The following is a 23,833-nucleotide window of genomic DNA, read 5'->3' as shown; positions in this document are numbered from 1 at the left end:
CAATCTATATGGAACCGCATACAGGGGACGCGGCCCCGTGCTCTGTTATGACGGCAAGAAAGTAAACAGCTTGCCTGCGGACACCTCGCGCATAAGCTGATGAAGCGCGGGCTCGACCGAATGATTGGTGGTCTTTTGGGGATTACACGAATGGTGAATGAAAACAAGGAATATTGGGATACAAAGTATAGCAACTTTCTTAACCATCTGTAGAATATCAGCATAGTAGTGACAGCTCACATTTTTCGTTAATGACGCCCCCAAGTTATGTTAAAACTGGAGTGTAAAAGAGGAACATCACGTGCATATAACCTAGAGCAACGAAAAAGATGTGCTGGCACAGTCAAAAATAGTTCAAATGGCTCTGAGCACTATGGGACTTAACTTCTGAGGTCATCAGTCCCCTAGAACTTAGAACTACTTAAACCTAACTAACCTAAGGACATCACACACATCCATGCCCGAGGCAGGATTCGAACCTGCGACCGTAGCGGTCGCGCGGTTCCAGACTGAAGCGCCTAAAACCGCTCGGCCACTCCGGCCGGCTGGCACAGTCCACTTAAAACTTTAAAATATTTTTCAGTAAGTTAAAATTCTAAAAATTATATTTCGTAAAAGTGCTTTAAAAATTCTTAGTTTTGACAGTTAAAATAATCCAAGACTGTAGTGAATTTTGATACTTAGTAACAGTCGCTAAAATTTAAGGAAATTTACAAAACCTTTAAATACATACTTGTAAGGAAGACGTGAGAAACCTAAGTCAATAAAGCAGATGCATAGGAGGGGGGACGTGACGCGAGGTGAGGAAAATAGAAAGGGCGAGGAGGAACAAAGAGACTGGGTGATGAAAGTACAGAGTACTGCGTTCATTTAACTTAGGCAGTCGAAATTTTCCAAAATACTACGATGCCTCAACTCTGTTTGTCCAATGCTGAAATTTGGCAGTTTTTAATCCATGACAAACCATCTTTTAGCGGTGTTTTGCATTTGACAGACAACGAATGTTGGGAAAAAAGATTCCGAGCTGCCGAGTGGTCTAAGGCAGTCATGGACTGTGCGGCGGGTCCCGGCGGAGGTTCGAATCCTCCCTCGGGCATGGGTGTGTGTGTTTGTCTTTAGGATAATTTAGGTTAAGTAGTGTGTAAGCTTAGGGACTGATGACCTTAGCAGTTAAGTCCCATAAGATTTCACACACATTTGAACTTCTTTTTGATTCCGGGCTTTTCCCCTCTAATGTTTTAATCATGTGGGTAATAACATTTCTATATTCTCATGTATAAGATTTTAATATTTTTTAAAATATTAAAACGATTTACCGTATCAGTGTATGAGACAGGGTTGTTATTCCTTCTGGATTTATTGTTATACAGATGTCACCTGAAGATGTGGCTTTACCGCCACGAAACCGGTAGTGCTACAGTAATAAAGGACCAAAATACAACTGAAGTGATTGTTAATACCCTAGATGAACAGAGAATGGACGAGGAGGAGATGGACAGAGAGGGGAGAGAAGGGAGAAGAGGTGACGGACAGACTCAGGGGGAACGGGGAGATGGACAAATAGAAAACTGGAATAAATACATGCCTTGGCAATACTGAGATAGTGACAGATCTTCATAGCAATATATCATCATTGAGAATACAATGAATGCATCAGCAGGTTGACTTTTAAGAGAAGCCTAGAAGGTCGTAATGTAGCCAAGGTGAAATACCGACAAAACAGATTAGTGCACAGTGGTTGACTCGCTGTAGCATGGTACTCACCGCTCGCTCTTCCGGCGTCTTGTGCTCGTAACCGCCTACGGGATCGTCGGTGATGTAGAACGGGTGGTAGCGCGCCGGTGTCTCAGGGTCGAGTCCGCCCTCTACCACGAACGTGTACGTCTTGCCGCGCACCACGTTGATCTCGGGGATCAGCAGACCGTTGATGTACCACGAGATGCCCCAGCCGACGTGGCCTGTGAATATCAGGTCCGCTTATTGAGGAGCACAAAGCACACACTTTAAAATCTCAGGAACAGACAAATCATTAGGCGCCAACGGAAGGTTCGTTATACACTACTGGCCATTAAAATTGCTACACCAAGAAGAAATACATATGATAAACGGGTATTCAATGGACAAATATATGATACTAGAACTGACATGTGATTACATTTTCACGCAATTTGGTTGCATAGATCCTGAGAACAACCACCTCTGGCCGTAATAACGGCCTTGATACGCCTGGGCATTGAGTCAAACAGAGCTTGCATGGCGTGTACAGCTGCCCATGCAGCTTCAACAAGATACCACAGTTCATCAAGAGTAGTGACTGGCGTATTGTGACGAGCCAGTTGCTCGGGCACCATTGACCAGACGTTTCAATTGGTGAGAGATCTGGAGAATGTGCTGGCCAGGGTAGCAGTCGGACATTTTCTGTATCCAGAAAGGCCCGTACAGGACCTGCAACATGGAGTCGTGCATTATCCTGCTGAAATGTAGGGTTTCGCAGGTATCGAATGAAGGGTAGAGCCACGGGTCATAACACATCTGAAATGTAACGTCCACTGTTCAAGGTGCCGTCAATGCGAACAAGAGGTGACCGAGACGTGTAACCAATGGCACCCCATACCATCACGCCGGGTGATAAGCCAATATGGCGATGATGAATATACGCTTACAATGTGCGCTCACCACGATGTCGCCAAACATGGATGCGACCATCATGATGCTGTAAACAGAACCTGGATTCATCCGAAAAAATGACGTTTTGCCATTTGTGCACCCAGGTTCGTCGTTGAGTATACCATCGCAGGCGCTCCTGTCTGTGATGCGGCGTCAAGGATAACCGCAACCATGGTCTCCCAGCTGATAGTCCATGCTGCTGCAAACGTATTCGAACTGTTCGTGCAGATGGTTGTTGTCTTACAAACGTCCCCATCTGTTGATTCAGGGGTCGAGACGTGGCTGGACGATCCGTTACAGCCATGCGGATAAGATGCCTGTCATCTCGAATGCTAGTGATATGAGGCCGTTGGGATCCAGCACGGCGTTCCGTATTACCCTCCTGAACCCACTGATTCCATATTTTGCCGACAGTCATTCGATCTCGACCAACGCGAGCAGCAATGTGGCGATACGATAAACCGCAATCGCGATAAGCTACAATCCGACCTTTATCAATGTCGGAAACGTGATGGTACCCATTTTTCCTCCTTACACGAGGCATCACAACAATGTTTCACCAGGCAACGCCGGTCAGCTGCTGTTTGTGTGTGAGAAATCGGTTGGAAACTTTCCTCATGTCAGCACATTGAAGGTGTTGCCACCGGCTCCAACCTTGTGTGAATGCTCTGAAAATCTAATCATTTGCATATCACAGCATCTTGTTCCTGTCGGTTAAATTTCGCGTCTGTAACACGTCATCTTCGTGGTGTAGCAATTGTAATGGCCAGTAGTGTACCTAACGAGCACCTTGCCTGTTAAAAAAAAAAATGAAAAGTACGAGGCGCATTTAAAAAATAGCGCCCGACGCGCTGAAAAGTTCGCAACAGATACATCCCAAAACCTTATAACAACGGCGGTACACAATCTGATCAAAAGCATCCGGACACCTATTAGTGGACATTAATGTGGAGTGTGTCCACCATTCGCCTTCATGACGACTTGAACTCTGCTGGGGACACTTTCAATGAGGTGTCTGAATACAGGTGGAAGAATGGCAGCCCACTCATCCCTAAGAGCTGAAACCAGAGAAAGCAGTCATATTAATTATACGCTGGAGCCTGGAGCGTAGTCGACGTACTAACTCATCCACAAGGTGTTCTTTTGGGTTCAGATCTGGACTTTGGGAGGCCATGAGATTTCAGAAATATTATTGACTACAAATAATTTGCTTAACACAGGCTGCATTGTCATGCTGACACAAACAATCATCGTCTGCGAACTGTTCCACTACTGTATGCAGAGCACAATGCTGCCAGATGTTTTCATGTCCTTCCCTATTTACCGTTTTCTTAAGCACAATAAGGGGACGACGTCTTAACCACGAAGGTCATTCCCATACAGTAACACTAGATTCTCCGTACTTCACTGCTGGCTCTACACGTAATGGCAGGTAATGTTTTCCAAGCATTCGCTAAATCCAAACCTTTCCAGCGGTTCGTTACAGGTTACAGCGTGATTCATCACTCGAAATCACTCGTTTCCAGACCCTCACTGTCCAGTGGCATCGCTCTTTATACCACCTCAAGCTTCGCTTAACTTGATTGCAGCAATGTGTGCTTCATGAGGAGCTGCTCAGCCATTTTATTCTATTCCTCTTGACTCCATTTGCAAAGTCGATATGCTAGTTACACTGCTGATAGCCCATTGGAACTCACGTGTGATTCTTCCCCTAATTTCATGCGATATTTTACAACCATCTTCCGCGATGTTCAATAGTCCCCGTCCGTGGATACGAGAGGTCTGTCTAGTCTTGGTTTATCTGGTGTTGTTCCTCCCCGTTTCCACTTCACAATCACATCACCAAAAGCCTACGTGGGAAGCTTTAGAAGGGTTCAAATGCTCCTGATGGATTTGTTACTCAGATGACATCCAGTGACTACTCCATGTTCGAAGTCACTGAGCTCTCTTTACCGGCCCATCTCGGTGTGACTGCTTTCCTGATGACAACATAATGCTTTCTGCCTCCTTCTGTACTGGTAGGTCTGCGTCTTGTTAGGTCTAGTGGTCCATTCCGCATTATATAGGGGCGCACAGATACATCTGATCAGATGGTGAATGTATGTCCCACAACCAATCACAATGTTTAAGGATTATTAATCTTACGATATCGCGGCACATTTCGAGTTAGTAGTGCTCACAACCAGGCATCAATACTAACAAATTTGTTAAATATTATTTGCGCTATTAATACACTCATGTTCAGGAAAAAACAGAACACCTCTAGGACGTTCATACGCACAGGATACGTACATTAGTATGTCCTGCGGAAATGATGAGCATTAGAACCGTGTCGGGCCGCGAGTTCGAGGTCAACATCGATATCGCGGCGCAACACCATCTACCGATAATGGATCACTGTGACACGAGCAGACGTGTACGACGCCTCGCAGAAGTGTGCATGAACCGTGCCGTCAAATCAGTGAGTTTGAAAGATGGCGCATTGTTGTCATGAGAGATTGTGATGCATCCATCCGAGAAATTGCTGCTCGTGTGGGAGAAAGTGTTTTGGTGCAGAAAATGGTTCACGGAGGGCCGTAGAACACGACGAGATGGGCCAGGCCGCTCCACCCATATCATCCCCTGAGAAGATCGCCACCTCATCCAAATGGCAATACAAGGACAGACCCGTGTCCTCCTCGAATCTGGCACAACAGTTGCACAGTCTAACACATCGTACACTATCAGGGATGACATTGCGTCGCCGTTTATTGCGGCATGGGATACGTGCGCGTCGTCCACTTGTTCACCTGCCTTTGAAAAATGTGTAGAAACATGCTAGACAGCAATGGTGTATAGAAGGACGTCACTGGGAACAGGATATTGTTTTCGGGCGAATCGAGGTTCTATTTGTTTAAAAATGATGTCTGCATTTTGCTTCACTGCAAACAGGGGGGTGCGGCTTCACAGTGACTGCATTCGCACACGAGGTACAGCGCCAAATCAAGACGGTTTGGGGCGTTAACCTCAAGTCACAGTGGGTGCGTGTACAGGGCAGTGTGACCAGTGCGACCTACGTGAATGACATCTTGGGACCCGTAGCGGTACCCTTTCTTTACAACACCCTGGATGCCATTTTGCAGCAAGACAATGCACGATAACATGTTGCTGTACAAACACGTGCCTTCTTGTCGCCACAGGAAGTCAGTCTTTTGCCCTGGCCCGCCACATCACCAGGTTTGTCGCCAATTGAAAATGTGTGGGATATGATGAAACGACGGGGGCAGATCTGTGATCCAGTGACCCTTAACATAGACAAATGTAATGTATTACGAATACATAGAAAGAAGGTTCCTTTATTGTATGATTATATGATAGCGGAACAAACACTGGTAGCAGTTACTTCTGTAAAATATCTCGGAGTATGGGTACGGAATGATCTGAAGTGGAATGATCATATAAAATTAATTGTTGGTAAGGCGGGTGCCAGGTTGAGATTCATTGGGAGAGTTCTTAGAAAACGTAGTCCATCAACAAAGGGGGGTGGCTTACAAAACACTCGTTCGACCTATACTTGAGTATTTCTCATCAGTGTGGGATCGATACCAGGTCGGGTTGACAGAGGAGATGGAGAAGATCCAAAGAAGAGCGGCGCGTTTCGTCACAGGGTTATTTGGTAAGCGTTACCTAGATGTTTAGCAAACTCAAGTGGCAGACTCTGCAAGAGAGGCGCTCTGCATCGCGGTGTAGCTTGCTGTCCAGGTTTCAAGAGGGTGCGTTTCTGGATGAGTTATCGAATATACTTCTTCCCGCTACTTATACCTCCCGAGGAGATCACGAATGTGAAATTAGAGAGATTCGAGAGCGCACGGAGGCTTTCCGGCAGTCGTTCTTCCCGCGAACCATACGCCACTGGAACAGAAAAGGGAGGTAATGACAGTGGCACGTAAAGTGCCCTCCGCCACACACTGTTGGGTGGCTTGCGGAGTATAAATGTAGATGTAGTAGATGTAGATGCCGTCACGCATGGAACAAGTGCCGCGCGGGGTAGCCGCGGGGTCTGAGGCTCCTTGCCATTTTTCGCGCGGCTGCCCCCGTCGGAGGCTCGAATCCTCTCTCGGCATGGGTGTGTGTGTGTGTTTTCCTCAGCGAAAGTTAAGTAGTGTGTAAGCCTAGTGACCGATGACCTCAGCAGTTAGGTCCCATATGAACTACCACCACCATCGAAAAAGTTATTGGGGCCCTCGGCGGACTCTGTGCCTACTAGGCAACAGGACGCAATCTGAACGGAGGGGAATGAAATGCTGATCATTTCTGCAGAACATGCTAACTTATGTGTCCAATGAATATTAACGACCTGTCTCTAATCGTTCAAGGTGTTCTGTTTTTTTTATGAACATGAGTAAACTATTGGCTATATTATCGCTAATTAGTTGTGTTGGCACAGTCCTTATTAGGTCCAGAACATACAGGATGGTCCATTGATCGTGACCGGGCCAAATATCTCACGAAATAAGCGTCAAACGAAAAAACTACAAACAACGAAACTCGTCTAGCTTGAAGGGGGAAACCAGATGGCGCTATGGTTGGCCCGCTAGATGCGCTGCCATAGGTCAAACGGTTATCAACTGCGTTTTTTTAAGTAGGAACCCCCATTTTTATTACATATTCGTGTAGTACGTAAGAAAAATGAATGTTTTAGTTGGACCACTTTTTTCGCTTTGTGATAGATGGCACTGTAATAATCACAGACATACGGCTCACAATTTTAGACGAACAGTTGGTAACGGGTAGGTTTTTTAAATTAAAATACAGAACGTAGGTACGTTTGAACATTTTATTTCGGTTGTTCCAATGTGATACATGTAGCTTTGTGAACTTATCATTTCTGAGAACGCTTGCTGTTACAGCGTGATTACCTGTAAATACCACATAAATGCAATAAATGCCAAAATGATGTCCGTCAACCTCAATGCATTTGGCAATACGTGTAACGACATTCCTCTCAACAGCGAGTAGTTCGCCTTCCGTAATGTTCGCACACACATTGACAATGCATGTTGTCAGACGTTGAGGGTGGAACACGATAGCAAATATCATTCAACTTTCCGCACAGAAGAAAATCCGCGGACGTCAGATCCGGTGAACGTGCGGGCCATGGTATGGTGCTTCGACGACCAATCCACCTGTCATGAAATATGCTATTCAATACCGCTTCAACCGCACGCGAGCTATGTGCCGGACATCCATCATGTTGGAAGTACATCGCCATTCTGTCATGCAGTGAAACATCTTGTAGTAACATCGGTAGAACATTACGTAGGAAATCAGCATACATTGCACCATTTAGATTGCCATCGATAAAATGGGGGCCAGTTATCCTTCCTCCCATAATGCCGCACCATACATTAACCCGCCAAGGTCGCTGATGTTCCACTTGTCGCAGCCATCGTGGATTTTCCGTTGCCCAGTAGTGCATATTATGCCCGTTTACGTTACCGCTTCGTCGCTAAATAGAACGTGTGTAAATAATTTGTCATCGTCCCGTAATTTCTCTTGTGTCCAGTGTTAGAACTGTACACGACGTTCAAAGTCGTCGCCATGCAATTCCTGGTGCATAGAAATATGATGCGGGTGCAATCGATGTTGATGTAGCATTCTCAACACCGACGTTTTTGAGATTCCCGATTCTCGCGCAATTTGTCTGCTACTGATGTGTGGATTAGCCGCGACAGCAGCTAAAACACCTACTTGGGCATAATCATTTGTTGCAGGTCGTGGATGACGTTTCACATGTGGCTGAACGCTTCCTGTTTCCTTAAATAACGTAACTATCCGGCGAACGGTCCGTACACTTGGATGATGTTGTCCAGGATACCGAGCAGCATACATAGCACACGCCCGTTGGGCATTTTGATCACAATAGCCATTCAGCAACACGATATCGACCTTTTCCGCAATTGGTAAACGGTCTATTTTAACACGGGTAATGTATCACGAAGCAAATACTGTCCGCGCTGGCGGAATGTTACGTAATATGGCTGGCTCTGAGCACTAGGGGACTCAACATCTTAGGTCATAAGTCCCCTAGAACTTAGAACTACTTAAACCTAACTAACCTAAGGACATCACACACACCCATGCCCGAAGCAGGATTCGAACCTGCGACCGTAGCAGTCCCACGGTTCCGGACTGCAGCGCCAGAACCGCTAGACCACCGCGGCCGGCTGTTACGTAATACCACGTACTTATACGTTCGTGACTATTACAGCGCCATCTATCACAAAGCGAAAAAAGTGGTCCTACTAAAACGTTCATATCTCTTTACGTACTACACGAATATGTGATAAAAAATGGGAGTTCCTATTTTTAAAAAAACGCAGTTGATATTCGTGTGACCTATGGCAGCGCCATCTAGGGATCCAACCACAGCGCCATCTGGTTTCCCCCTTCAAGCTAGACGAGTTTCATTCTTTGTAGTTTTTTCGTTGGACGCTTATTTCGTGAGATATTTGGCCCGGCCACGATCAATGGACCACCCTGTATACGAGGTGATTCAGCTGCCCCTACCTAAGGATTTTATGCAACCTGCAATGCCTTCTAAAAATCGCATGTGAGATTTTCATATTCCCTCGCTCACTACACGCAAGCTCTTAGTACTATAGAAAAAATGAACAGGACCTTTTGGTAGGATATTTAATATAGTTAAGTTTTGTGCTGGGGCACGTTTTCGCTGGAGGACACGGTTCTCGAGTTATGCCAGAATAACGTACAAAAGTGACCTTCAAAAGCTTGTTTCTTGAATAACTCGAAAACCGTGGCCTCCAGGGAAAGCATATCCGAGTACAAAATTCTACATTAAATTTCCTACAAAAAGGTGTTGTTCATTTATTTATGTAGGACTAATAGTTTACACATAACGAGCGAGAGAATACAAAAATCTTGTCCGTGGCTTTTGAAGGCGTTATGGATTGCATAAAACCCTTAAGTAGCGGCAACTCAATCACACTGTACATCCTTACATACAAAAAGGAAAAAGAAACTACTGTACTGCCACAAGATGTGCTCTTGTGTAGAAGTTTTTGGTGATACTCTGCTGATTACTTTCTGCATTTATGTCAAGTGGTTGCTGCGATGGTCTCGCATCTGTTCTCCTTACTGTAGTACTTTTCTGCACTCAAGTCACGCTTCACCTTCCACAGTGTTTTTAAAGTTAGTGCAACAATAGCACAGTGTACTAATATGTGATAACTAGATGTACATACTGTTGGTCCAGGACGTCTTCACCACTTATTTAATAGCTTGTTGGGCCTCCTTTTGATCGCAGTATAGCAGCGATTCTGAATAGCATGAATTCGACAAGCCCTTGGTACGTCTGTGGAGGTATGTGGCACCAGATATCTACGCACAGGTCACGGAAAATGTTTTGTTGGCCCAGCGGAGGCGCCTGATAGCGTCCCAGATGTGTTCCATTGGTTTCCGATCAGGCGAATCTGGTGACCAAGACACAGGCAGTTGTCCAGCAGGGAGATGTCATCTCCGTCAGGGAAGACATCAAGCAAGAAGGGATGCAGGTTGTTCGCAATAGTGTCCATGTTGTCCACAGCTATCATGGTGCCTTTGATTACTACCACAGCTACCACTGAAATTCAGATGAATGTTACCCATGTCACCAAAATTTTATTTTGTCGTCAGATCTGCCGCAGATGGCCAATTATCCTGCTTTACATAACTGGCATGTCTTCGATCTTCACGTTCTACGACGACTTGGACGTCCAACACCTTGTCACTTTCACCATTCTTCAAACACTCTCCATAGATGCTCACGACAGTAGCACGTGAACAATCGACCAGTCCCGCCATTATTCAGGTGCTCCTTACTAGATGCCGGACCATAACAGTCCGCCTTTTGTCAAAGTCACTTATATCAGCGGATGTCCTCAATTGCGGACTGTATCGTTGTTGCAATAATTCCCCATTCATCTCTGTTCCACTTATATACTTTCCACACCACGTCGGGTGCCTGACAAAAAGTGAAGCACCCATAAGACATGGTTGAGTGTCAACGTAACATAGCACACGTACACACCATCGGCGGATATGTAGAGCTGCTATTCTCTGTGACATATTGAACGACCACCAGAGTGCATCAATGTTGCTCGTGTTCTACAATGTTACCAGTGGTTAAGTGCTACCCAGAACTCCTTCTCAGATAAGAAAGTTAACTATCTACAGTGAGGGTGGGCACTGTTACAAAACATGCTTCCCCTGTATTACTCCTCTCCATTGCAGCACTTGCTTGACTTGCAACCTGCGACGCCACTTAAAGACAACCAAGTTAAAATGTGTGTACTATACTTACTCTTCGTATGTTACTTGACTGCTGCATTCCATACTTCTGAACTGGCAGAAGTTGGAAGATTCTAGGCTGTTAATGCTTTATGTCTGGGCACAGACACAAACAGTAATATAATAATAATAATAATAATAATAATTCTGTGTATAGCGCTATAGTAGCCCTCATGTAGTTACTGCTGTGTCGTGCTGTAAATTAATTAACTCATCTGTTTCGAAGCAGGTAATGTAGCCATTTCTGGACTATTGTAGGTACTATCTACAACATCGAGAAGACATTTTATTGAGATATTTAGCGTTTGTTAGGTATATGTCTTACTTTTATCATCAGCGATATACGGGACAAAGCACAACTTATGTGTGTAGTGGGTGGACTATACGAGGTGCATTCAAGTTCTAAGGCCTCTGATTTTTTTTCTCCGGACTGGAAAGAGATAGAAACATGCACATTGTTTTAAAATGAGGCCGCGTTCATTGTCAATACGTCCCAGAGATGGCAACACCGTATGGCAGATGGAATTTTACCGCCAGCGCCGAGAACGAGAACTGTTCTAAATACTTAAAATGGCGACGTTTTCCTTACTTGAACAGTGTGCAATCATTCGTTTTCTGAATTTGCGTGGTGTGAAACCAATTGAAATTCATCGACAGTTGGAGACATGTGGTGATCGAGTTATGGATGTGTCGAAAGTGCGTTCGTGGGTGCGACAGTTTAATGAAGGCAGAACATCATGTGACAACAAACCGAAACAACCTCGGGCTCGCACAAGCTGGTCTGCCGACATGATCGAGAAAGTGGAGAGAATTGTTTTGGGGGATCGCCGAATGGCTGTTGAACAGATCGCCTCCAGAGTTGGCATTTCTGTGGGTTCTGTGCACACAATCCTGCATGACGACCTGAAAATGCGAAAAGTGTCATCCAGGTGGGTGCCACGAATGCTAACGGACGACCACATGGCATGTTGCCAAGCAATGTTGACGCACAATGACAGCATGAATGGGACTTTCTTTTCGTCGGTTGTGATAATGGATGAGACGTGGATGCCAGAAACAAAGCGCCAGTCAGCACACAGATTCACCGCCAGAAAAAAATTTCGGGTAACCGCCAGTGCTGAAGAAATGATGGTGTCCATGTTTTGGGACAGCGAGGGCGTAATCCTTACCCATTGCGTTCCAAGGGGCACTACGGTAACAGGTGCATCCTACGAAAATGTTTTGAAGAACAAATTCCTTCCTGCACTGCAACAAAAACGTCCGGGAAGGGCTGCGCGTGTGCTGTTTCACCAAGCAACGCACTCGCACATCGAGCTAACGTTTCGCAACAGTTTCTTCGTGATAACAACTTTGAAGTGATTCCTCATGCTCCCTACTCACCTGACCTGGCTCCTAGTGACTTTTGGCTTTTTCCAACAATGAAAGACACTCTCCGTGGCCGCACATTCACCAGCCGTGCTGCTATTGCCTCAGCGATTTTCCATTGGTCAAAACAGACTCCTAAAGAAGCCTTCGCCGCTGCCATGGAATCATGGCGTCAGCGTTGTGAAAAATGTGTACTTCTGCAGGGCGATTACGTCGAGAAGTAACGCCAGTTTCATCGATTTCGGGTGAGTAGTTAATTGGAAAAAAAATCGGAGGCCTTACAACTTGAATGCACCTCGTATGAGGAATCTGTAACCTTCACCGCGTTAATGCTACCTCATTGAGCAAAAGTAATTATTGATCATAATTTTCTTCATCGTCATTTTCTTTGGGCCTTTGTCCAACTCCAACGCGGGGTCGGCCTTGTTACTACGCATTTGACGATGTTAGTGTCAGATGGAGGCCGGAAGCCCTTCCTGTCGCCACCCCGCCAGAGAGAGGGCGGCGATTTGGGAACTGAGAGAGTGCCCTGAGATTGTTGTCTTACCTGTTGACAAAGAAAACATTATTGTTGTTCTTTCCAACAAGGATTACATTGAGAAGGTGCAGAGCCTGCTAGATGACGACTCATACAGGATGATCAACGCTGATCCCAGAAAGAAGCTGGAGAAAAAGATTAGGGCTGTTTTCAAGGACGCGGATTAGCAGAGGGGGCCCTGTACCGGCAAGACTTTATGGACTCACTCAAGTCCACAAAGATGGGATGCTGTTGTGCCCAATTGTCAGCAATATTAGGGCACATACATGTTTGCTTGCAAAATATGTGACGGAAATGTTAAGCCATTATGTGGGTAAATGCCCTCATCACTTCCTCCTGTGAATTTCGTAAAACGCCTCGACAGCTTCAAGATGAAAGACTCAGACATCCTGGTGAGTTTTGACGACGTTTCGTTATTCACTAGGTTGCCTCTACGAGACTGACTGGAGCTTGTTGGTCGGAAATTTGACGAGAAGAGCACAGAGCTTTTCAGGCATATCCTGGCTTTTATGTATTTTCTGTTTCTATATTCCTACATAATTGTCGTAAGGAGTGTGACCAAAAAAAAACATAAATGTTTATTTGACACTGCAATAGTGAAGCCATTGTCACAGTACATAAATTTTTTTCTGTAAAAACGGGGTTACGAACTAGGTCGTCGTTTTTAAATGTAAAACATCAGTTGGAGAAAATATAATGAGAATTATGACCATGCATATTACAAAACGTACGAGAAATTTGCCTGGTCCTATTATTTCCCGTAACTTTTGTAAGATGTATATATTCTCCAACTGATTTTCTACATTTGAAAATGACGGCATAGTTCGTTGAAACCGGTAAAGTAACCCCTTTTTTAAAGAAAAAAATTATGTTCTATGGTTACAGATTCACTATTGTAGTAAGAAATAAACATTTATCTTCTATTTCATGGAGACTAATATGAATGGAGATTACTATAAACTAAAGGAAAGAGTCGCAATGGGCAGCCCACTCTCGTCTGTGGTCGCGTTTTTCTATTAGGTAGGGCACTGGAATAGGGTAGTTAGCGCAGCAATGTTAGCTATAATGCTTTCGTGGTGTAAGGGCTAGCATTGTTGCGTTAGTATGCAACGAGACCTGGGTTCAAGCTCTGGCCACGGCACTAGTTTTAATTCATTGTCATAGATAAAGATGAGACTCAAATGTCCCGAGGAAAATTATTGAAGTCAATAGATCGGAGGCTGGTCAAAAGATCGAACAGAACCCGAAATCTCTCGAACTGCGGCGTAAAGTGTTCCAACAGTTCGAGTTGTGCTCGAACACAGCCCAACATGGATCAGTGAAAAGTGAACTGAAACAATAGAAGCTGATTTCTGCAAAAACACTATGAGATACTTATCGTAATATGAAACAACATAGGGCCACGTGGGGTAGCTGCCATGTCTGAAGAGCCTTGCCACGGTTAGCGCAGCTGCCCTCGTCGGAGGTTCGAGTCCTCCCTCGGGCATTGGTATGAGTCTTGTCCGTAGTGTAAGTGAGTTTAAGTTGGATTACGTAGTGCGTAAGCCTAGGGACCGATGACCTCAGCAGTTTGGTTCCATAGGAACCTACCACAAATTTCCAAATTTGAAACAACAGATGGTGAAGGTAATCATCTTTTGATACAGGCGAAGACGTACTCATTCGTCGCATCCCGTTGACACCCAGTGATTTAAATATGGCCTTCGATTTAAAGCGATTGCAGTTTCCCATGCGGCATGCAATTGCTGTCACTATCAACAAGGCACAGGGCCAATCACTTTGTTTGGTGACTATTAAACATCCTGGGAAACGCTGTGCACTGCAGCTAGTTAATAATAAGATCGATGCATAAGCGACTTGCACTCTGGCCGGACATGGGGGTTGAACCCCTCTACCATCCTCCACACCTTCAAATCCTTCATCCATCCCATCCTCTGTTATGCCAGTCCCGCCTGGATATCCATCCCCCAAAATTCTATAAGTCCCTCCAGATCCTCGAGCGCCATGCACTCTGCCTTGCCTTCTGTATATGCCTCCCGTCCCCCATACAGATCCTCTACGACCTGATTCCTTTCCCCCATCTGCTCCTATTCCTCGAACATATCTGTGTCGTCTGCACCTCCTGCCGTCTTGATCCCCCTCATCCCCTGGTTGCCCCTCTCCTCTACAACCCCCACCCTCTGCTATGCCTTCACTGTTGTGTCGCCCCTACCCTCCACCTCTACACCCTTCATCTCCTTTCCCAAGGTGGCTTCCGTCAAATCCCTCTCCCAGATGATGCCCTGTCTCCCTCCATTTATCCCTCCTATCAACTCTGATCCTCACCTCCCACTCTTTTCCTCTGTCCTTTCCCCGGGCTCCCTCTTCCCCCCCTACCAACCTGTTTTTTCCCCACCTACCCTCTCTCTATCTCCTATCTCCTTTCTCCCCTCTCCCCCCCCCCCCCCCCCGCCGAGTCCATTTTCATTCCCCTCGTCTGCCTTTCCCCACTCCCTCTCGCGTTTGCCCAGCCCCCCCCTCTTATGAGTCCTCGCCCTCCATCAGCTCCTTCCCCCCCCTCACCCCACTTCGTATTTTCTCTCCTTCCCCCTTTTCTTCCCCATCATCTGTCCAGGTTCCCCCCATCTGCCCTCGGCTGTGATGTGTCGTATTTGTGCCAACTTTTTAGTGCACTGTTCCAGTGCGTGTTCAGTGTTGTGTGTTGCGAACAGAAATCATGCTATGCTGCGTGTGATTTTTATATCTCTTGCGAACAGAAACCAGACTGTCGCCGTGTTTTTTAATTATTTGTCTATTATTTTACCTGTCTGCTCCCTGTGTTTTATTACTAGCATCGCCAACCCTTTGTTTTATGTTTTAGCCGGCCGCGATGGCGGAGCGGTTCTAGGCCTTCAGTCTGGAACTATGCGTCTGCTATGGTTGCAAGTTCGAATCCTGCCTCAGGCATGGATGTGTGTGATGTCCTTAGGTTAATTAGGTTTAAGTAGTTCTAAGTTCTAGGGGACTGATGACCTCAGCTGTTAAGTCCTATACTGCTCAGAGTGTTTTGAACGTTTCTTTTTATGTTGTAAGTTCTACAATTTTCAGCCATATTACCATTTATGTCACCGATTTTATCGCCTGCTTTTATTATTGATTATTTTCATTTACTTGCTATAAGGGTTCCATTTTTACCGACTTTGAAGTTTCTTTGCTGATCACTGTGCTAAACATTTAAGCCATATAGATTTTTGTAATTAAGTCTCACATATCCCAGGACGGGGAGGGGGGACGCAGCGTTGACTGTTCTGCCAGAAACGCTGGACTACCTCAGTACGGCTCTGCGCTGAGTTCTCAAGTCATCTGTCTGGTAGATGCCACTGTCATTTTGCAGTAGGAGGATACAAGATGACTTGGTCAGGATAAATGTAAATTAATGCAGATGAATAGGAAAAAGAATCCCGTAATGTTTGAATACTCCATTAGTAGTGTAGCGCTAGACACAGTCACGTCTATTAAACATTTGGGCGCAAGGTCCGTAAAAAAAAAAAGGTTGAGCAGTAAGCGTTCTGTCCTGCCATTGGCTGAGGCTGTGACGTCACGAAGGAACCGCCGCTGCCTCTGCAACAGTGCTACAAGACGCAGCCCGCGCATTTAAGCGATGTATTTGTGAAATGTTTCAGTTTCTACAGAAATAGTAAAAGGTAAATTGTTATTCTGCTATTTCTAGAAAGTTACTGCTATATTCTGTAGCTTGTCCAGCTTTAAACAGACACTGCTGAGTGCTGACTTTAATAAAATCAAGCGTCTATAGATCAAACTATACAAAAATAAGTGCAAAGTACAGTCTGTTTTGCAGTACTCTACGAAGTAAACGTTCGAAATGAGCATTCAATTATCTAAATTTGGCTCTGGGAAAAGTGTTAACTTGTAGACAAGCTCTATGTAACGCTCATTTATATTCTGTTTACATCATGTCGTTTTCACTCAAGAAATTATGCAATTGCCTCATTTGTAGGAAGCATTTGAATTACCTACCTGAACTGACACACACACACACACACACACACACACACACACACACACACACACACATTCTTAATTTTCTCACACCTCAAACCTTTGGCTTATATTTTTATCAAGGTGGATGTATAATGTTTGCCCTAGTTGTTAAAATTCACTTATATAAAAGGGCATTGAATCAAGGAAGTGCTGCAAAATACGATTTACAGGAAATAGTGGTAAATTAACTTACCGAGTCCGCCGTTCAGCAAAGTTGGTGTGTAGTGTGGGAAACAATAAGCCAATCCTTGGCACTGTCAGTATAGAGTCTTGCTAGTTGTGAAACAAATACAGTCAGAGGACCTTCACTTCTATCACTAAGTTTATATATTATTTAACTTTCGCAAATATTGTTTATTTACATTCTAAAGCGATGACAAATACCACTTCCTTGCTTTCCGTTGCTGAGCGGCAACTGTTTTCTTTGACTTGTCCTTTGCAGACAGCCAACGCAGTCGGATAAATGTTCTCGTCCTAGCGTAAATCTTAATGATTTCTGGGTGAATAGTGGGTAATCGCTCGGTAAGTATAGCGCACAGGTTCTTGATGACACCACTTTCCCTGGACAAACTGTCGTGTCCATGGATCTGGGCAAAAATTAATTCAAATTAGCTAATTGTTTCGAGCCACGTTTCTGAAGGCACAAGCAAACCGCCACGAGAAACCATGCCCAGCCATCCTCTCGATGTCTCCTCAGGCAGTGTCAGTAACTCCCTAGTGGGTGTGGCCAGTGATCTGTCATACTGTCTGCATCGATAAGCTACATATCCAGCAAGATATTTAAATCCTTCAGTGCTACAATCGGAAGCCAGTGACATTGGAGGCACATCGGATTCTCCTACTCCAAAATCTAAATCTTCTATCTCCTTCTCTCCTTCAACCATTGCCAGCGCCTCAGACATATCAGGCAGGATATTGCCAAAAACAATTGCAGTCACGAATCTTCCTTCTTCATCTGACTCAACAGACGATGCGTTTGCTCCCAACAACAACAATCTTTACCTCGAATGGCGATGGATGATCATAAAAACGTCTACAAAGATAACCAAACGGCAACGACAACACGCACGAAACACAACACGGACGAACCACGACAACACAAAGCTCAGACGCACACTTCGCGCGGGCCAAGAGCTGTTCCTCAGTGACGTCATGCGCAGAACGTCAGAAATGGGTTTGCTTCTGCGCAGCAGTTACTGCTCCCTCGTGTTTGGGCGTAACATTGCAGAGCGATATGAAGTGGGACAAGCATGTTGGCAGTTGTGGGGAAGGCGGATAGTCGTCTTCGGTTCATTGGTAGAATTTTGGGAAGATGTGGTTCATCTGTAAAGGAGACCGCTTATAAAACACTGATACGACCTATTCTTGAGTACTGCTCGAGCGTTTGGGATCCCAATCAGGTCGGATTGAAGGAGGGCATAGAAGCAATTCAGAGGCGGGCTGCTAGATTTGTTACTGGTAGGTTTGATCATCACGAGAGTGTTACGGAAATGCTTCAGGAACTCGGGTGGGAGGAAACGAGGCGTTCTTTTCGTGAATCGCTACTGAGGAAATTTAGAGAACCAGCATTTGAGGCTCACTGCAGTACAATTTTACTGCCGCCAACTTATATTTCGCGGAAAGACCACAAAGATAAGATAAGAGAGATTAGGGCTCGTACAGAGGGTTATAGGCAGTCATTTTTCCCTCGCTCTGTTTGGGAGTGGAAAAGGAAGAGAAGATGCTAGTTGTGGTACGAGGTACCGTCCGCCACGCACCGTATGATGTATGGAGGAGTATGTGTGTAGATGTAGATGGAAGTGGAACGGTTTCGATGTGGTTAATTACTATCAAAGAGATAGCGGGGTTGTCGGAAGCTGTGCGGGTGTTGCGTCTTACCGGTGATAGCGGAGTAGCCTCGCTTGCCGCCGGTGGGCCCCATCTGCGCGTAGAAGACGCCGTCCTCCGGCTCGTAGCACTGGATGGCCGGGATGTGCCAGGCGTCGGCCACTCGCGCCACGGGCGCCGGCGTGGCTCGCGGGCGGGTCGGCCTCCGGGGCGGCTGCAACACGGAAGTGCAGTCCAGCAGTCTGAGCACACTCGCTGGAGCTGGAGGGAAGCGACTAGCTGCGCCTCCCTCCAACAGCCACGTCGCGGGAGGCAGCACTAGCTCACTAACTAGCGAAGTAACGTACCGACATTCATGATGGTATCGTGGTCTGTATCAGGATGTCTAGACGACAGTGAGAATCTTTCCTTCTTTCCTGCTCATAATTTGACCTTATCGCAGTTCTTCGCGACCGACTTCTTGGGTAAAAAATCTCTCGGTTGCCGAGCTGCGGTAATTTGGTGTCCGAATACCACCTTTTGATGGCCCATTGCACTTACATCTACACTACTGACCATTAAAATTGCTACACCAAGAAGAAACGCAGATGATAAACGGGTATTCATTGGACAAATATATTATACTACAACTGACATATGATTACATTTTCACGCAATTTTGGTGCATAGATCCTGAGAAATCAGTACCCAGAACAACCACCTCTGGCCGTAATAACGGCCTTGATACGCCGGGTCATTGAGTCAAACAGAGCTTGGATGGTGTGTACAGGTACAGCTGCCCATGCAGCTTCAACGCGATACCACAGATTCATCAAGAGTAGTGATTGGCGTATTGTGACGAGCCAGTTGCTCGGCCACCATTGACCAGACGTTTTCAATTGGTGAGAGATCTGGAGAATGTGCTAGCCAGGCAGCAGTCGAACATTTTCTGTATCCAGGAAGGCCCGTACAGGACCTGCAACATGCGGTCGTGCATTATCCTGCTGAATTGTAGGGTTTCGCAGGGATCGAATGAAGGGTAGAGCCACGGGTCGTAACACATCTGAAATGTAGCGTCCACTGTTCAAAGTGCCGTCAATGCGAACAAGAAGAGGTGACCGAAACGTGTAACCAATGGCGCCCCATACCATCACGCCGGGTGATACGCCAGTATGGCGATGACGAATACACGCTTTCAATGTGCGTTTACCGCGATGTCGCCAAACACGGATGCGACCATCATGATGCTGTAAACAGAACCTGGACTCATCCGAAAACATGACGTTTTGCCATTCGTGCACCCAGGTTCGTCGTTGAGTACACCATGGCAGGCGCTCCTGTCTGTGATGCTGCGTCAAGGGTAACCGCAGCCATGCGGATAAGATGCCTGTCATCTCGACTGCTAGTGATACGAGGCCGTTGGGATCCTGCACGCGGTTCCGTATTACCCTCGTGAACCCACCGGTTCCATATTCTGCTAACAGTCATTGGATCTCGACCAAAGCGAGTAGCAATGTCGCGATACGATAAACCGAAATCGCGATAGGCTACAATCCGACCTTTATCAAAGTCGGAAACGTGATGGTACGCATTTCTCCTCCTTACACGAGGCATCACAACAACTTTTCACCAGGCAACGCCTGTCAACTGCTGTTTGTGTATGAGAAATCGGTTGGAAACTTTCCTCATGTCAGCACGCTGTAGGTGTCGCCACCGGCGCCAACCTTGTGTGAATGCTCTGAAAAGCTAATCATTTGCATATCACAGCATCTTCTTCCTGTCGGTTAAATTTCGCGTCTGTAGCACGTCATCTTCGTGGTGTAGCAATTTTAATGGCCAGTAGTGTACCTTCCACACGCCAGCTTAAGAAATGTGTCTCAGGGAACCTCTGTAATTTTACCCCCTTCTCTGTTCTATTCGCGACTGTCGATGAACTTCCGTGTTAGCACTCATTTCTTTGCTCATTACGTCGCGGTCATTTCGCGAGGTGTATGTGTGCCTAACACCTTGGAACGCACGATGTCGAAACATCAACAGTAAACAGATCCGTCATGCACAAAGCATCTCGTATATAATGGTGATTCCGATTAACGTTTAAAAACTCCTGAAGGGACGTATTTAACGCTGAGACATGTAATTTGATATTAGACACATGGGCCCGCAAACGTCGGGAAGTACCACAAAACTGTATCAGAGATATTGAATATGTGACGTCACCAGATGGCGTGCCTCACCGCACATGAAGCTGTGGAGTTTTCAAGTCGGTGTGACTCCGGGCCTACATGCGCGACTGTAGTATGTGTGGTTCAGGAGTCTGAGTCTTGCGTCCCTTGTTTGCTTCCACTGTGTTGACAGTTATGTGTCTACATTAAGGTAAGATTTATTATTTTGTTCACCGATCCCGCATTCTCCGCTAGTTAACCGAAAAGAAGTCCGCCCCGGTAGCTGAGTGGAAGCCGGCACGGTAGCTCAGCGTGTTCGGTCAGAGGGCTGCTCGCCTTCTGTAGGAAAAAAACTGAGTAAAGGAATCAACGAGCAACTTGAACGGATGTCTTGTGACGTCCGGCCAGACCAAACGCAACGAACAATACCGAACAAAATGGAAAAAAAGTGGTCAGCGCAACAGAATGTCAATCCTAAGGGCTCGGGCTCGATTACCGACTGGGTCGGAGATTTTCTCCGGTCAGGAACTGGGTGTTGTGTTGTCCTAATCACCATCATTTCATCCCCATCGACGGGCAAGTCGCCGAAGTGGCGTCAAATCGAGAGACTTGCATCCGGCGAACGGTCTACCCGACAGGGGGAGCAACCGACCGTATTGCGTCACAAGTAAATAAGTATAAGCTTCCGAACTGCATCGCTACCAGTAAATGATGTACATGTTCTCTACAAAACAGTGTCTGTAAACAAATAAAAAAAACAAGGTATGAAGGGAATTTAGTACAGCTTTTGCTCGGTTACACCGAGGACAATAATTTTCTAACTTCTACGTGTACAACGGATCACATTTACAAAAGGTGTTCGAAAACAGAGTAGTGTAGCGGAGAGATGTTAGCACAGCCCCCTACCAGCGAGGATGGGAGCGACAAGCCCAATCGCTGCATGTGTGGCGAGGTACGTCATCTGGTGACATCACATCTTCAACATTTGTCATCCACTTTTGGGGTATTCCCTGACATTTGTGCCCCCCTGTGTCTCATACTGAACTACTTTTCTGGGTCTCATCCACGGCGCTTCAGGGGTTTTCAAGTGTTAATAAGAACCATCCCTGTAGTGACTGCCACTGGAGTATGATGAGCATCCCTGTAACGCTCCCGATTTTATTAAACGACCCGTGACGAAATGAGCTGCTCTCCTTTGTTTCTTCTCTGCTTGCTATATTACCGCTTCATGGCAGGGAAGAGATGAAAAGATTCAATAAACAGCTGCATGACTCGTCACGGCTTTGTTTAGTAAGCGTGAAGCTGCCTCAGGGGCGATAAACACATTGCAGTGGCAGTCGTTACACGAAAGCCGTTGCGCAGCGTGAAGAGTTATCCTCAAAAAATTCCGATAGGCACTTTCCAAGATGAGTGATGAAATTTACTGCACTGCCGGTCATTCAAAATGGTTCAAATGGCTCTGAGCACTATGGCACTTAACATCTGAGGTCATCAGGCCCCTCGAACTTAGAACTACTTAAACCTAACTAACCTAAGGACATCACACACATCCATGCCCGAAGCAGGATTCGAACCTGCGACCGTAGCGGTCGCGCGGTTGCAGATTGAAGCGCCTAGAACCGCTCGGCCACAATGGCCGGCCCGGTCATTCATTTATTCCTCTTCCAGTACTGGATACGCACAATAAGTAAAATTTGTTATCTGTTATTTGTTATCTTTTCTACTGTTGCAATTGTAATGACCAGAAGTTAAATTTCTGCAACATACATTCACCGTAGTACAGATTTTGCCACGTACCACCTGCGGATAGCACAGGAAGGAGGCATAATGATTCTGGAACATCATGCACTTTCGCTACAACCCGAACAGTGGCTTGCGGGGTAAAGTCGTAGATGTAGTGTCATTGCAAGTGTTAGGAAGGCAGTGGCGAAGAGGATGAGGTTGACGGGGTGGGTGGTGAGCAAGCGGTACAGTGCATTGTGTGTTGATGGGCAGGTGGAATGTGCTGCAGGGGACTTCATGTCCACATTCACAGCTACAGCCATCGACCTCTACATCTGGAAACATCCAGGCAGCTTTTCAGCAAGCCAGAATAGAGGATGTGGTCACACTCTAAAATAAAAAATTCTCTCTTGACTTTCCATTCTGCTTTGTCTATTTTTGAACTCTGGATGCCCAAAGTTAAAAAGCGTTTCATCTGTTTCGTACTTTTTATTAATTTTGTGTTTGTTGGAACACCAATTCCATTAATTATATTATTCAAAATTAAACATAGCACATATAGTGTACTAAACATTTATTTACCTTCACATATTCCTCCTTCAGTCCTTCATAAAACGCTCCACACGTTTCTGGAATTATTTTGGTTAATGTGCAAAGTGATATTCGAGTGCTGTGTTGTAAACTAGAGTAGCTCTATGATGTATTAAGAAATCGCAGTGTCACAGTTTGCCTGTCTTCTGCACATATACCATTTTTCAAGAGAGTAGTCCGTGCAGGTCCATACGTCGGAGGTTCGAGTCCTCCCTCGGGCATGGGTGTGTGTGTTGTCCACAGCGTAAGTTAGTTTAAGTAGTGTGTAGGCTTAGGGACTGATGACCTCTGCAGTTTGGTCCCATAGGACATTACCACAAATTTCCAAAATTTTCAAGAGAGTATTCTGTTTTGTAATATGAGAAGTCACTTTCCTGAGCAATACTGAAATACACTGTCACCCATTCGTAAATAATTTTTTGTTATAAGACTGGACTTCCTCCACTTACAGCTGTCGTAACAAATTTTGCTGAATGCTTTTATTATCTCTACGTGACACCTAGGGCTTCATCCAAGTATGATTCCTTTTTTTCCGCCACTTTTCTTCCAAATGCACACACAGTGCAATTGTGGTACTAGTAACTGCAGTGTATAATAACAAGTTGTCGTCTGC

General features: G+C 45.7%; 1 protein-coding gene across 1 annotated transcript in view; it reads right to left on the bottom strand.

Annotated features, from left to right (window-relative positions):
• The window catches only part of LOC124790013 (protein Skeletor, isoforms D/E-like), a 337,997-nt gene that overhangs the window by 40,723 nt on the left and 273,441 nt on the right, over positions 1 to 23,833 (bottom strand). The window contains exons 11-12 of the mRNA XM_047257562.1: positions 18,818 to 18,980; positions 1,765 to 1,958 (exon numbers count right to left, since the gene is read on the bottom strand). Of these exons, the coding sequence (XP_047113518.1) occupies positions 1,765 to 1,958; positions 18,818 to 18,980 (357 nt within the window). The remainder of the gene's footprint in view (positions 1 to 1,764; positions 1,959 to 18,817; positions 18,981 to 23,833) is intronic.

This window comes from Schistocerca piceifrons, chromosome 3 (assembly GCF_021461385.2).
Source record: "Schistocerca piceifrons isolate TAMUIC-IGC-003096 chromosome 3, iqSchPice1.1, whole genome shotgun sequence".
NCBI classification, from domain to species: Eukaryota; Metazoa; Arthropoda; class Insecta; order Orthoptera; family Acrididae; genus Schistocerca; species Schistocerca piceifrons.
Note: the sequence above shows the minus strand (reverse complement) of the source record. Positions and strands in the feature narration are given on the sequence as shown.